Source organism: Gastrolobium bilobum, unplaced genomic scaffold (assembly GCF_033153095.1).
Source record: "Gastrolobium bilobum isolate Gb01-03AN ecotype WA unplaced genomic scaffold, APGP_CSIRO_Gbil_v1 utg7479, whole genome shotgun sequence".
In the NCBI taxonomy this organism is placed as follows: Eukaryota; Viridiplantae; Streptophyta; class Magnoliopsida; order Fabales; family Fabaceae; genus Gastrolobium; species Gastrolobium bilobum.
The window spans coordinates 104,579-121,119 of record NW_026895985.1 but is presented as its reverse complement, the minus strand read 5'-3'; the positions used below and the strand labels follow the sequence as shown (position 1 = coordinate 121,119).

The 16,541-nt window shown below is 36.7% G+C and overlaps 1 protein-coding gene across 1 annotated transcript; it reads left to right on the top strand.

Moving 5' to 3' along the window:
* The first annotated feature begins 2,615 nt into the window (after positions 1–2,615).
* On the top strand, positions 2,616–13,096 carry LOC133297124 (DNA glycosylase/AP lyase ROS1-like). Its single transcript, XM_061496191.1, has 20 exons — positions 2,616–3,504; positions 3,837–3,868; positions 4,169–5,656; positions 5,731–6,087; positions 6,606–6,696; positions 6,819–8,256; positions 8,338–8,417; positions 8,589–8,673; positions 8,769–8,860; positions 8,935–9,003; positions 9,081–9,117; positions 9,242–9,324; positions 10,379–10,816; positions 11,180–11,216; positions 11,301–11,358; positions 11,588–11,727; positions 11,826–11,891; positions 11,998–12,112; positions 12,211–12,249; positions 12,852–13,096. The coding sequence occupies exons 1-20, from the start codon at positions 2,744–2,746 to the stop codon at positions 12,953–12,955; spliced, it is 5,610 nt and encodes a 1,869-aa protein (XP_061352175.1). The 5' UTR covers positions 2,616–2,743; the 3' UTR covers positions 12,956–13,096.
* Positions 13,097–16,541: the final 3,445 nt, after the last annotated feature.

Genomic DNA, 16,541 nt, shown 5'->3' with positions numbered 1-16,541 from the left:
AAGAGAAAAAAGAATGGTGGGACCCACTCCTCTTTTGTGTGTGTAGGAATATTGTTTATTTCATGTAAAATGAGATAAATATAACCTTAAAAAAAACATTTAAAAAAGAGTATGTTAAAAAGTGAAATGTAAATGCCATTGTTAATATTAAAAAGTGTGTTGTTAACATATGTTAACAAAATATATTAATTTGCTATTTTAATATGGGGAAAGCGTGTATTACATTAAAGGACATAAAATTATGTCATTCTAAGTGAGAAAAAGAGATAGATTATGGGAGAGAGTGGATGGAAAAAGTTTTAGAGATCAGAGTTTCATATCTTTGTAAGAGTAAAAGGACATTTAAAATAGCACACATTTTTTCCTTTTAATATTATTTGAAATTATTATAAAATTTATTCTTTTCTTTTCCTCCCTCCCCCTCTTCTCTTTAAATACTCACTGTGTTTTCATTCCCCCATAGACTATACCTTTTGAGGCTCAGTGTATAATAGGCACACACAAATTGGTGAGCTGAGATGCAAAAGATAATTTTTGTTAATACCATTTGTACAATTTCGTATTCATTAGCTTTTATGTGTATTCTTCATTTCACAGATTCTGAAGATCCTGTTTATCACCGTCCGTTGTGGCAAAATCCAAATATTTAAATCGGATTTTAATTTGTCAATATAGCCAGATTCATAACCACCCATAAAAATCGTCTTTTTGTATTGTGTGGTGGATACCTGTGCTTTTACTTTTAATTTCCATTTGTTATTTAGCATTTCCATGTCCAAGTCATTCATTTCAGCATTTAAAGCATTCATGCCTGGGTTGATATTTTATTTTATTTTTTTCTTTAATATGTAGGTATGTTGTAATGTTTCAATAGCCATGGTGAGGAATGTGTTGAAGGGATTTTGGGCAATGGGGCAATACAAAAAGGTCTATGAATGCATCGGGATTTTGATAATTCAGGGCAATATCTAGCAGAGGTAGAATAGAGTTTGAAATACTTTTGAAGAAGCCGTAGATCTTTATAGCTTTAGCCTAGTTCATTGAGATAATAAAGCTTTGAAATTTCTTCAGATGAGTGAGCAACAACATAGCAGGTAAGATCCTCTATTGGGTTCCTTTCTTTTCTTTTGTTTTCTTTTTGGTTGAGATCCATCAGCAGCAGTTGACTTGATTCTCAAGTTCTGAATGAATACTTGTTTTATTTTCAGTTGAAAGTTTGTTCAGCTTATAATTAGGAATAACAAAATTAACCTTTTCTATGAGTGATGTGTGGGGGGAACCGGAGCAGTGATAAAACTGTTCTTTCATGACCGAAAGATCATGAGTTCGAATTCAGGAAACAGTCTCTTTGCAATTATGCAAAGGTAAAGCTGTGTACAAGGATTTCCTCTACACCACACTCGCTAGTCGGATTTGCAATTATGCAAAGGTAAGGCAGCGTACAAGGATTTCCTCCACACCACACTCGCTAGTTGGATTTAACGGGGAGTGATTTTTGGTTTTTTTATGAGCTGATGTGTATTTGTTTAGGCTGCAATAGCTCTGATAGTTGATCCTGTACTGAATTATGCTGTTGCTTGAGTTGATTGGAGGCTGGTTTAGTGCTAATGATATGGCTTGTTGATCAAATACATAATGTAGAACCTGAAATGGATATTCAACACTCATGATTTAGAGTCCTGTCATGCATCAGGAGATGCATAATCCCATCTTACCTCTCCCTATTTATCCTTCTCTTCCCTTTTGTGCATATATCATTCTTCGCCTTCCCCAATCCTTCCATGCATTGTTTCATTTCTTGTTTATAATATCACCTACAAGCATGACTGTAAATGTCTTATGAAGTTGTCTTTTGCTTAAATTTGTCATTTCACTGGAATGTTTAATTTATACTTGGACTCATTGTTAGGGTTACATTCAGTTTTAAGTTACATATCTTTAAACGTCAAGCTGATATAGCTTGAACCAATTATGTGTTGTTATGGCCTATGCAGAAAATTTATCTATGCTAGTTGCTGTTGTAATTCTATCTGCTATTTTGACAGTAAAACTACAGAAAATATGTTCTGTCATTTACTGTTGAATCTAATTGTTGGACTGATCACCATGTTACTTCAGATGTGGAACAGGACCACGATGTGGTATAGCACAAGCGCAGGATGATAGGGATGCACTTGTGAACAAGTTACATAGCTTTGTCATTAGAAACTGAACTTCAAACAGTTCCGGTTTAGCTAAATATTTCAATATAGGATATAGCTCCCCTTTAAGTTATAAATGACAGTACCAAAGATGCATAGGATAAGCAGATTTAATAACGTTTTGAAGTGGGGTTTATACTCTTTCTTCAGCTTACTTGTGTTATTTTACAAAGCATTTTTAGAAAAATGAATTTTATGGTTGTTTCTTGCTCAATCGTCCAATATAGCCTGTCCGTCTCTGTTGTCTCCTTACCTTTTCACCCTAACAATGTAGATATTGTCAGAGTATTAGCATTCTTACTGAAGAAGCCTTATGATGTGAGTTGTCTTGTTGAACTGGGCTTGTACTAGTTTTACACGAGTCCTTAAACTAAAATATTAGTACAAATTGGTGTATTAGATTGATGTCTTGTAACACATTTATCATATATTCTCCATTTTATCCTTTAATACTTTCCCCTATAAATTCAACAGACACCAAAAAGTATAAGTGAAAGAAATATAAGATATTAATATCGTTTCTAACTCGCAGGATTTCAATAATGAACTTCGGAGAACGGCTTCTGGGTCAAGATGAGAAACAATTTCAAATGAGCAATGCATGGGTACCCATCACCCCTGAGAAGCTCATTCTAAGAAGATCTATGCCAATATCAGACTGGCCAGTGGACCAAAACAGAAGAGCAAATTATCAAGAATTTCCTGTCCCTGGAAGTGATTACATGGAAGAGATGCTGCTGCATCATAATGGACCAGATCAGAATCTCCATCTGGTAGGACAAATAGATCAAATTGGACTGCACAATAATTTTGATGGCAACTCAACCAATAGAAAGAGAGTTCTCAATCAGATAGCAGGCTCCTACGCTCAGGCGCGGTGCTATGAGAGCAGTGGAATAAACAGTAATACTTTGGAACTACTGCTCAAGAAGAATGCAACTAATATAGCTTCTGCTAACAGGAATTTCGATTCGAGCATTAACAGGGCAGCTAGAAATCCACTGCTACCAAATTTTTATCCTCAGGCGAGCACTGATGTGAGGGAATCCTATGCAGGTGTACAAAGATCCAATATCCATTCACCCTCAGACATTGTGTACAAAGATGCAAATAGACTTCTGATTCCAGATAGGAATTCTGAATTTATTGGCAGCAACTCAGACAGCTTGCTCAACAATGACATTCACTGCTCAGTCTCAAACCAACCAAAGAGCATCTTCTCTGAGATACCCCACGGTAACTTCTGCAATTCCAATCCAGAGAGAAATCTTTGTGGGTACAGTGCCTTTCTAATGTCATTCTAGTATAGATAACTGCATCAGAAACATGTTAAATATTCAATTGCATGTCACACTAGCCAGACACTCTTACGGCTAATATTTTTTCCAAACTAACAAATAAATTGATAATGAGCTAAATCTCTAGGGACTTTTTGTGACCCATGACAGTTAATTTGCATGAAGTAATTTTAATATCCACCTGTTATATCAGTTATTCAAGTCAAATTCATTTCGGCTGTAATTCCAATAATTGAAACTTTTGCTGCAATGCAATGAAAAGAAAGTGGGTTTTTTTTTTTTTTTTTTTTTTTTGGGGGTGGGGGGTCCAAGTTTCAGTACTCTATGACATTCACAGTAACAAGAAGACATTTGATGTTCATAGCACTGGTAAGAGGCATTATTCTTTCGATTATCAAGATATGAAAACCATGAATTTCGAAACATTGATAAAGAATGCAAACAATTGTTTTCTTCATTTATTTTATTCTTTTTTAGTACATTGTGGATACGTGGAACTGATACCCCTCACACAAGTTACATAGTAAGGAGCAATTAGAAATTATGATACAGATTACATTGTTACAAACACATAATAACTCCATTTATTTTGGCTGTTTGAACAATACCTTCCTGCATCCATTATGATTTCAGCAACTAATTGGTGAATGACTAAAATTGATTTCACAGGTGATTCTTACCCGAAGTATAATATTAACTATGTTCCAATAACAGAAGCTGATGCTACTGCTAGTTTCACCAACTCCCTCCAATCAATACCAAAAACAATGGATCAGCTCAAGTTTGTGGACAGCCAGTTTTGTAATATACCGGATTACACAATAGCTGAAAGCACAAGTCAGGAGAAAGACAAACAAGAAGACTTGGTTTCATCCAAAGAGAATGAAATTCAAGAATTTTGCGATGGCCTTCTACAGCAAATTGTAGACTCATCATCTGCAGCAATTTCAACAAAATATGGGTATCAAAAGGGTTCTGACAGCAACATCTGTGACAAGGGAAGTGACCTGGGTTTTGACCTGAACAAGACACCTGAGCAGAAAGCACCCAAACGAAGAAAGCATAGGCCAAAGGTAATTGTAGAGGCCAAGCCCAAAAGAAAATCAAACCCTGCAACTCAAAAGACAAAGAATAAAGACAATCCTCACAAAAAGAAGAATGTCGGACATACTGCAGCAACAACACATGTTGATGTCACGAAAGAAACTTTTGATTCTACTGTTGCAAATAGAAAATCCTGCAGGAAAGCTCTAAATTTTGGCTCAGAAAAGAGCGGATATGAAAGCCAGAGCAGAATAGTTTGTCAGCAGGAGATCCACCATAAAAATGAGGAGGCCAATAATATCATTTCAGACTACAAGGCCACAGAGATGCTCGGTGGAGCAGCTATAAAGTATAGTTCAAACTCAGCTTTGCTGATCAGCCAGCAGGATGAATATACAGTAGAAAACCAACAACCCGGAAACACAGATGATGTTACCCTTTTATTGAATCAAAAGCTAACTAATACTTTCTCATCAGAAAAGAATCCAAGCATAGCCTTGTCAGCAACTAAAGAAGAACAGCAGATAGCAAAATCTCCAGTCACTGATAAAAGACAGGGAAATTCTGATTTGTTCCAGAGAGAAAAAAATGGATGCATGCCGCAATATATTCATGCAAAAGAAAATGGCAACATTCTCTTTCCATCAGCAACATGTTTCGGAAACTCTCAGAAGACCCAAGAACTGATTTTTCAGGATACCCTTCAGTTGGTGCCAAACATTATCTCCAATTCCATTGAAGGAAAGGGTTCCAAGAGAAAATATTCCAACAGCACCGAGAACCAACATGACTCAGCCACAATTCCACTTGATACTTCCTTGTGCCAAGAGATTTTACAAGCAGACGAAAATTCTAACAGTGCAGCTCTTGCCAAAGGTTTCGTAGAAAATCAGAAGAGGAAAAAAACTCAAAATACACTCCATGCAAAGGTCTATGGAAGGTCTTCCAACAAAATAATGGGTAAAGATGATTCACAGAAAGTGAGAATTAAAGACAAAAATGGATATCAATCACATTATAATAGAGAAATGCCCAACTTCTGTATGGAAAAAAACAGATTTGTAGAGCAGGAAAACAATGGAGTCAGCACTGGTGATTGCTTTACTATCTCAGGTAATGCATATTTTATAAAGGAATGGATTTTTCTGTAAACATAAAATGATACTTTTCTGTTTCTTAATTTTTAGGAGAACCACACCAGATATATTCCACTCTGATAGATGACATAATTTATGGACTGAACGGTCTCAACCTCAAGGAGACCAACATATCAGAGATGGAAGGACAAAAGGCACTTGTCCCATATGCGGGAGATGGTTCGATTGTTCCCTACCAGGAATTTGAATTTGCAAAGAAACATAAACTAAGACCTAGAGTGGACCTTGACCCGGAAACAGAGAGAACCTGGAAACTGTTGATGGGCAAGGAAGGAAGCGAAGGCCTTGAAGGAACTGACAAGGAAAAGGAGAAGTGGTGGGAAGAGGAAAGAAATGTTTTTCGTGGACGAGCTGATTCCTTCATTGCACGGATGCATCTTGTTCAAGGTACAATACATCAAACCCAAACATCAAGTACCATGAAGCCTAAAACTTCCTGTTGCTAAATGAACTCAAGACAGACGTTTTTTACTTTCTATAATGTTTATAACTACCCTTTCTCCGCAAGTAATGATAATTCACATATATTTCAATCTGTTGGGATTACAAGTTTAGCTACAGAAGTGAGAAAAAGAGAGAGATAATTAAGATGTGCTTGTACTAGTTTGGTTATCATAACCCACATATGTAATAACACTAATAACCCTAATATTCTAACAGTATTAATTCTAGAGAGCAGTTTAACTTTGACAAAAGGAAGAAAAATATGCAAAGGCACACGGCTATGAACAGACAAGAAAATCCTCTATATTTTGAGTAATGCTCTTGGACAGAAAACATTGGCACTCAAATGGGATTAATAGCAAAAACAGAAGTCAATGATTTATTAAAACTATTCATTTGATTGCTATATCGTTCACTTGTCAGCATATATTTATAAAATCAAATATACCTTTACTGTGCAGGAGATAGACGCTTTTCAAAGTGGAAAGGATCCGTGGTTGACTCAGTCATAGGTGTTTTCCTCACTCAGAATGTTTCAGACCATCTTTCAAGGTAAGCTAAATACCAGTGATAGGTGTTTTCCTCAATAAGGATGTTTCACCAAAATTGCCAGTGCTCGTACAAGATGAAGTGCAGCCCCACAAAAACTTCATGATTCTTTCCTCTCTTTGCAGCTCTGCATTTATGTCTCTATCCGCAAGGTTTCCCAAGTCAAAAAGCAGCAAGAGATCATTCGATGTTGTTGTCACAAAAGCATTAGTTGAAGAACCAGAACTAAGCATAGTAAATCCAGCTGACACAATAATATCATATGGAAGAGGTACATTAAATCAACCAACCTACCTTCTTGGCTTTGTGACACCCCATCATACAGGAGAGCTTAGGAGAGACAGTGAAATGATAGAAGGGAGCCTAATAAAGCCAAATAATCAGATCATAGAAGAAGAATTGTTATCATCACAAGATTCTCTTATTTCCTCAATTACTCAAGGTACCAGAATTGGATCCTCCTCAGGATCCAATTCGGAATCAGAAGGACTAAACAGTGGGTGTGACACCAGCAAGACTCAGTTTTCAAGTTCAAGAAATCATTTACAGGTAGGAAAGACCACAATGTTCCAGGAATTTTACAATAGTGTAAACGGAGTGTCACTATTTGAGGAGAGAACCAAAGATGGAAAGCAGCAACAAGCAGAACATGTAAATCAAAGTTCTGCAGTAGGCAGAAACAACAGTCACAATTTCCACTCAGCATTTAATCATTCCAGCAACTTTGAGTATCCAGAAAAGCAAGTGCCTTTTTTTCCTTCAACTGACTATGAGTTACATTACTTAGAATCACAAGGGCTAAAGACTTTTCAAATGAATTGCGACGAGTTTTCTTGGCCTGAAACTGTTGCTGTATGCAGTAAATCCCAAAACACCAATTATGGGAGATTTGGCATCAGGGAAGTTGGAGATAGTTCAGATAAACCCATAGAGATGCAGTATGGAAATGGAACACTAGGGTATCCACAGTTACCAACAATGTACCCTAAAGGACCATTAAGCAACCATTCAGTCCTTCTACAAGATACTTCTCAATCTAGATCTCATACAAATTATAATCAGCCTTCACCTAACCATCATCTTGTAGGTCAGAAAACCTTACAACTAGAAGGCAGGCCATATACAGAATCATTAAATACTTCTTACATATTAGGCAGGGGGCAAGATGATGTAGTGAAGAATTGCTGCAATACTCCAAAGCATGGAGAAGAAGCATTTAACAGTGAAAATATTATATCCGCACCAAACAGACAAGTATGCTCAGATAATAGTAGGGCTGAACCAAAGCCACAGAAGCAAGTTTATTCTCCAGGCCCTACAGATAAAGAGAGCAAATTCAAGGTTTCTAAAGCAAGGAAAGCGAAACCTAAGACTGAGAAAAAGCATGCAGATGACTGGGACAAACTAAGAAAGGAGGTAGAAGCAAATGGGACAATGAAAGAAAGAAGTGAAGACACAATGGATTCACTTGACTATGAAGCACTAAGATGTGCCTCTGTTAAAGAGATTTCTGACACTATTAAAGAAAGAGGGATGAACAACATGCTAGCAGAACGAATCAAGGTATATTGAACAAAGCATGTTTGTAGAACACTGCTTTTTTGCCAAAATATTCTTAAACAAAGGGCTTCTATTTTATTTCAGGACTTCCTGAACAGATTGGTTAAAGAGCATGGAAACATTGATCTTGAATGGTTAAGATATGTTCCCCCCGATAAAGCAAAGTAAGCCATTTTAATTTCAGTATTTCTTCAATCACTATTCACCAGTGTCCCTAATCCCTATCCTAAGAAAGTTTCTATGCAGCAGACATTGACTGCAATTAACAGCATAAAATGCAAATTAAGACAATTAACCATGTCCTTTCTATATGTTTTCCATAACATCAAATGCAGGGAATATCTGCTGAGCATTCGAGGATTGGGGTTAAAAAGTGTGGAATGTGTACGGCTTTTGACACTTCATCATCTGGCTTTTCCGGTAAGGTTTATTTGAAATCCATTCACTGCTCACCAGCCAATGCAAATCACTAAAAAAGCCTTGCAATAACGTGTTGCCATAATCATGTGTTGAAGGTTGACACTAATGTTGGAAGAATAGCCGTTAGACTAGGATGGGTCCCTCTCCAACCACTTCCTGAAGCACTTCAGATACACCTCCTTGAACAGTAAGTATCCCATGCCAACCAGTAAGGAGATAAACATATCACAGATAGAAATTGCTAACTACTGTGCCATGTAGGTATCCAGTGCTGGAGTCAATTCAGAAGTATCTCTGGCCCAGATTGTGCAAGCTCGATCAAAGAACCTTGTAATTTCTGCATTAGAAATAACTGTTTTACCATGGTTACTAAATCTATAACTAACAGATACATAACTGGAATGCAGGTATGAGCTACACTACCAGATGATTACGTTTGGAAAGGTATGCAATTTTATTTTCATATTTGGTACAAACATTCAGAAAGGGCATAACAAATTTTTGGAACTAGCTTTGCTTCACGGGCAGGAGATAGGTGGTTAAAAGTATTCATGTTCCAATTATGTAGGTTTTCTGCACAAAGAAACAACCAAATTGCAATGCATGCCCAATGCGAGCAGAGTGCAGACATTTTGCAAGTGCTTTTGCAAGGTTAGCACCTCAATATGTCAGTTGCATTATATACTGCCATCAACTTGATGCAAAACAGATGGATATAAAAAAACAGAACGCAAGATTTGAGATGGAAATTTGTGTTATGCATTCAGTGTATGGAAAACAGATACAATAACTGACACTTGGTTAGCTCTCTCCCTCGGCACAAATTCTGTCCAAAGACTTAAACCCAATAACAACCTACCCACCAAAGTGACCACTTCCTTTTTTATCATAACACAATTCCCTCCCACAACATAATTCTCTCTCACTCTCCAATCTTCAGTGTCCATGTCAGCCTCTAGGGTGATGGATTTTTCTACATCTTGCTTACCCTTACTAAGCAAAATTAGCTGACAAATTAGGTATTTTATATCAATTTTTATGCAAATCAAACTCCAAACTTTTTAAAGTATTCATGAACTTCCCTAAACCCCTCTTAAATCTTCAGCATCTCCATCCTTCCAATTCAAGACTCCATTGATGCATCCTTTACCCCCTGGTCTGGTACATGTATTTTCTCAGTCCCTTTATCAACTTTTTCTTAATGTCGTTTTCAATTTATTCCTGATTAAACTTTCAGGTCCAGACCCATCCTCTTGTTCATGATTCCAGTACCATATGTTTTGGTTATTGGTGCAGTCAGTTTAGAAAATTAATTGCAAACCCACAATGGTTATTTCCATTATAGTTAATTTGTTCTGGACTCTTGATGCCAATGAATGGAAACCAATTGATTATCCAAAAATGGAAAGCCCCCAATGTCATGTATGTATATCTTATCAACAGAATGACAGATAACAGTTCCTAAATCTTGTCACCACCCATATCCCCCGCCCCAAAGAAGATCCAATAGGCCACAGCCAAATTTTGAAGCTTCTAAAACCAAAAGTTCAAAGAATCAACTCAAGGCTGGTAACAAAACCTATCATAGAGAGTAACCAGATAAATCAAGCAAAGTTGAATTGATTCCTTCAACTGCATTGTTCTATTATCAAGTGTATGAGAGACTTGATTTATATTTATGAATTGACTAACCCTTTTTGTGCAGTGCACGGCTTGCCTTGCCTGGGCCAGAAGAGAAACGCATCGTGAGCATGCATGTTCCCATTGCAGCTGAGGAAAACCCTTCTGTCAACATCAACCCCATGATCCTACCTTTTCTTGAGAACAAATTGATCAAAGAAGCAAGTCCTGAAAGTGGGCAGTGTGAGCCAATCATTGAAGAACCAGCAACACCAGAACAACAGTTGACAGAGGCGATAGAAAGCGACATTGAGGACTTCTTTGGGGAGGATCCTGACGAAATTCCACTTATTGAGTTCAGTGTCGAAGAACTTGCAATGAATGTACAGAACTATGTGCAAGTATACAAGGAGCACCATGAAGGTGACATGTCCAAGGCACTTGTTACCTTGACTCCACAGTCTGCTTCTATCCCTACACCGAAACTGAAGAATATGAGTCGGCTAAGAACAGAACATCATGTGTAAGTAGATACTGGCATTACTTGCAATAGCATAAGCCTTGCCCAAAAAAACATATATCTAACTAAAAACTTAAAATATTCTTCATCATTTTGTTTATCCAAGTTGAGCAGCAAATTAAGTGTCCAACCAAGGAAAATTAACACATGGCATAATTAGATGTGAACACTATGCAATTGAATCATCCACAGGCATGTGCAGGTCCTAAATAAAATTATATCCTTACCATCATAAGGATAATTTTCTCCATAGTGTAGATTAAGGATACTTGGAAGTAAATGCCTTGGTTCTCTAGATTAAGTAACATGACAGTTTTTAAATGGAAGTCTAAATGATGCTTTTCAACACCTGCCTGATTAATGCAGATATGAACTCCCAGATTCACACCCTCTCTTGGAAAAGGTCGGTTATCTTTTCATTGCACTGAAACATGCAGTTATCAGCTTGGAGATTTTGTTATGTTGGTTTCTTTACTAAAATTTGCAGATGGATAAACGGGAACCTGATGACCCAAGCCCATATCTTCTTGCAATATGGACACCAGGTTAGCTAAAGAATAAAGACACTCAAAACAATCTCAATTAGTGAACATATGCAAGCAATAGTCTCCAAAAGCTATCTTTTTACAAATATCAATGCACAAATACATGTAAAATAGCTAGACAAAAAAGTAGAAGGGAAGCATAGGCAAAAATTTTACTAAATCTATACTAGGTTAAAGTCAGATAACATCACAATATACTTACATCCATATTTATGACATTGAACACTAGGTGAGACTGCAAATTCCATTGAACCACCAGAAAGAAGGTGTCGATCTCGAGATTCAACCAACCTGTGCAATGACAAGACATGCTTTTCATGCAACAGCATTAGAGAAGCTAATTTACAAACAGTCAGAGGAACACTTCTGGTAAAGATTAATTCATGGATACAGAAAGATGAAAGATTATACTTTCTTGTACTTTGTTTTTCTTTAATAACTTACACAAACATTATCCCCATATATAGATACCTTGTCGTACAGCAACTAGGGGAAGCTTTCCACTGAATGGGACTTACTTTCAAGTTAACGAGGTATGCGTCAACGTTTTATTGCTATTCAATTACATTAGCACGTTTGCCCTTATTTTAAATATAATTTTTCACCAACAAGGTCCATAAACCTTTTATTATCATGAAGCTATTTGCGGATCATGCATCCAGCATTCAACCCATTGATATCCCTAGGGCATGGATATGGAATTTGCCAAGGAGGACAGTATACTTTGGGACCTCTGTATCGTCAATTTTCAAAGGTAGAAAGAACTATGCTCATGACTCATGTACTATATATCTAAACCAGTTTATCCCATAAGGTAAAATTGTACTCATCAAAAATTCTTATGTCTACTAGGCCTCTCAACCCAAGAAATTCAGCATTGCTTTTGGAGAGGTATGCAGAATACCTTCGAATGTTTTTGTTATTTCATCTTTTTACCACACTAGACATATTGATAAGTTATAACAGAGGAAAGAATAAAATCTTTCACTTGGTAGCCTCAAAAGGAAATACAGGATCTACTAAAATTTAAATTTACCAAACCTAACTCATTTAGATTTGCAAATGAGTATGCATACATATTCAGCAGGTATATCTTCACACAAGTGAAAGAAAGAGGGAGATTTAGGATGAGGATACCAAAAAAAAAGTAATACAACAGTTATCTCTTGCAATTAACAACCAAATCTGCATCTAGAGCCAACTCTAGATTTAGCAAAATTTTCATAACCTTGTAGGACAAATAACAATCATAAGCAATTGTCATAAAATTTATAATGCCAGTGGAATTTACACAAGATCCTTGAATCTTACACATATCAGGCATGTATATATCATTCCTGAGTGACCCAGTATCAGACTAGTCAGCCAATAGTGTTTCCTGAAAACATCATACAACTCTACATGTTACAATCGTGATTAGTTCCCATATGCATTACTAGAGTATCAGTATTCAATCTTGTCATGCCTGTTGACACTTTGATACTACATTTCAGGATTTGTTTGTGTCAGGGGATTTGATCAACAAACACATGCACCTCGTCCTCTTTTGGCCAGATTGCATTGTCCAAGAAGTAAGTTAGCAAAGACAAAAAAATGAAAACAAGTATGATGGGACATGTGTCGAAGAAATTTACCAGAAAAAGCTAATATTGAAGATCCAACTGTTCAAGACCAGAGGGGATTGCTGCCTGAGTGACAGGAGTTCATTGATTAGCATACCTTCACACCTTCAATTCTTCTTTCTCTGACATGAAATGAATGCAGAGCATGTCATAAAAAAAGTAGAATAGTTTTCAGTTTAGGATATGGAATCCCATAAATAGTGGGATTGACCTGTAAATCATATCTATTCAAGCTTGAAACAGCCATCCATTAAATGCACTGACATCATACCAAAAGTATTTGTAATTATTGAATTATTATCAGTAGAGTAATCATTGATAATGAACAGAAATTGCAGAAATCAATCGGAAAAGTTTATTCCCGCATACAAAGTAGTTTTCATTATTTTCATACATCATACGTAGAAAGTTGATAGGAAATATCACCAGCAGCAGAACAATAAATGTATCTCGTATATGACCAGTTAACCACTCAAGGGAGATATTCGTTATGGGACGACTGTGATTACCACAACCACAAGCCGTAGTCAACTTCAAAATCAAAGGATAATTTGGAAGCAAAAGCCCCTAATCAATGACAAACCCAGCTCATGTTGCTTACGAACAGATTCAATATGACAACCAAAGGCTGTCTTACAATTACAAAACCTGATCCTTCAAAGAATAATTCTGTCAGTATTTAAAAAAAAAAAAAATAGATAAATCCTCCGTATAAGATAATTAGCATTCAAATAACCATAGAATTATTTTTACATGGTGGTTACCGATAGATAGGCTATTGTAAATAATAATAATAATAATTTATTTGTTGTATTTTAGAATCTTTCTTTGGCTTAGCCCATTAGGTTATATAGTCTCTTTAAATAGAGTAACATTTGTACAGTTTATACACAATTCAATAATATATTTCATTACCTTTTTCAAGTTGGTAATAATTCTTTCCCGCCTGGTAATAAACGGTTTGTTTCTTTTATTGATGATTGCACTCGTGTAACTTGGGTTTGCTTAATGCATGAAAAGTCTGAGGTACCACAACTATTCTTTCAATTTTATAAGATTGATACCCAATTTGGTAAAAGAATCAAGAGACTAAGGACTGATAATGGTACTGAATATGTTAATCATTGTTTTTCCCAATTTATACGAAGTCAAGGTATGATTCATGAACTTACTTGTGTAGACACCCCTCAACAAAATGGGGTTGCTGAAAGAAAGAATCGTCACCTCCTTGAAGTTGCTTGTGCCTTACTGTTTCAGACACATACCCAAATGCTACTGGGGAGATTCCATTCTTACTGCAGCGTTCTTGATCAACAGCTTACCCACTCGGGTTCTTGACAATGTAAGTCTCATTCCCTCAATAACTTCATTTTTCCCTTTTGTTCCCACTATGCAGAGTCTTCCTCCACGAGTGTTTGGGTGTGTTGTCTTTATTCATGTTCACAAACACCATCGCAGTAAGTTAGATCCTAGGGCTCTTAAATATGTTTTCCTTGGTTATGCTCCTGATAAGAAAGGCTACAAGTGTTATCACCTTGGCAGTCAAATTTTTTTTATTTCTATGGATGTTACATTTCAGGAATCTAAGTTCTTTTTCCAAGGTCCTCATCTTCAGGGGAAGAACATTCTTCAGAAAACTCATCACCTTCCTTCTTTGAGTTTGAATCTTTAGTGTCTACTACTTCACCTCTACCTCTTGTTTCTGTCCTTCTTGTGTCTGATCCTCCTGTGTTTGATCCATCAAATACACCAAAGATACGGAAGATTGTGACACCTGAGTTGGTATATCAAAGAAGGAAACAACTCACACTGCTTCACCAGAAACCTCAATCGTCTGAACCACTGGTAAGTCCTCAATCTCATATTTCTGATCATGATATTAATACTTTTGATGACTTACCCATTGCTTCTGTTTCTGATGATTTACCCATTGCCCTAAGAAAAGGAAAAAGATCTTGTTCCAAGAAATCTTGTTCCTCTTGTCCCTCTTGTACTCAATACCCTATCTCCCATTTTGTTTCTTTTACTAATTTTTCTGTGCAGCACAAAAGCTTTGTTTCAGCACTAGATTCTATTTCAATCCCAAAATCAGTACATGAAGCACTAAAATATGAGAATTGGGCTCAGGCCATGCAAGAGATGAATGCGTTGGAGAAAAATAAAACATGGAAGGTTATTGATAGACCCAATGGAAAGAAAGCAGTAGAGTGCAGATGGGTTTATGCCCTGAAGTATAATTCTGATGGCACTCTTGAGAGATATAAGGCTCGGCTAGTCGTCAAGGGTTACACTCAGACCTATGGCATTGATTATGAAGAAACTTTTGCTCCAATTGCAAAGATGAATACGGTGAGAGTCTAGTTATCTCTTGTTGCCCATTACAATTAAGATATAAATCAATTTGATGTGAAGAGTGTTTTCTTTAATGGTGAGTTAAAAGAAGAGATCTACATGGAAATCTCGCCTGGTTTTGATTCTGTAACGAAGAAAATAAAGTTTGTAGATAAAGAAAAGCCTTGTATGGATTGAAGCAGTCACCTCGTGCCTGGTTTGGGAGGTTTACTAAGGTTATGATGACCTTAGGATACAGAGTCAAGGAGATCACACTCTTTTCTTTAAGCACTCCCAAGATGGGAAGCTCACTGTGCTCCTTGTATATGTTGATGATATTATTGTAACAGGTGATGATATTGTGGAGAGACATTCTGCAAACACGACTAGCCTCTAAGTTTGAAGTTAAAGACCTTGAAAAACTGAGATATTTCCTAGGGATAGAGATAGCTCATTCAAAGGAAGGAGTTTTTATCAGCCAGAGGAAATATGTTCTTGATCTTCTCAAAGAAGCAGGAAAGCTTGGGTGTAAACCCTCTAATACTCCTATTGAGCAGAATCACAAGATGGGTTACGAAGAGGAGAATCCTCCAGTTGATAAAGGACAATATCAATGGCTAGTTGGGAAACTTATATATCTGGCTCATACTAGACCAGACCTAGCATATGTTGTTAGTATTGTCGGTCAATTTATGCACAATCCAAAGGAGAAACACATGTAGGCAGTGAATAAAATTCTTCAGTATCTTAAAGCCACTTCTTGTAAAAGACTGTTATTCCGGCGTGATGGCAATCTCTCTTTAGAAGTTTACATTGATGCTGATTATGCTGGATCGGTGACTGACTGTTGTTCTACCACTAGTTATTATGTTTCTTTGTGGTAACTTGGTGACGTGGAGATGTAAGAAACAGATGTAGTTGTCAGATCAAGTGCAGAGGCTGAATTTCGAGCTATGGCTCGAGGCATTTGTTAGTTATTGTGGTTGAAAATTATACTTGATGATCTCAAAATAAAATGTGAGGGACCAATGAAGCTGTTATGTGATAATAAGTCCACTATTTGTATAGCTCATAATCCAGTTCAACATGATCGGACTAAACATATTGAGGTCGACCGCCATTTCATCAAAGAGAAACTTGATAGCGGGTTGATTTCCACTCCATACATTCCCACTAGGCGTCAATTAGCTGATGTATTGACAAAGGGACTTCCTTCAGATAGATTTCAAG

Bases quoted from the DNA above. Each gene is read 5' to 3' on its own strand.
- LOC133297124 (XM_061496191.1), top strand. From the start codon at position 2,744: ATGAACTTCGGAGAACGGCTTCTGGGTCAAGATGAGAAACAATTTCAA. The intron at 8,257-8,337 runs GTATATTGAACA...ATTTTATTTCAG, and splicing joins TGCTAGCAGAACGAATCAAG to GACTTCCTGAACAGATTGGT. The intron at 12,250-12,851 runs GTATGCAGAATA...ACTACATTTCAG, and splicing joins TCAGCATTGCTTTTGGAGAG to GATTTGTTTGTGTCAGGGGA.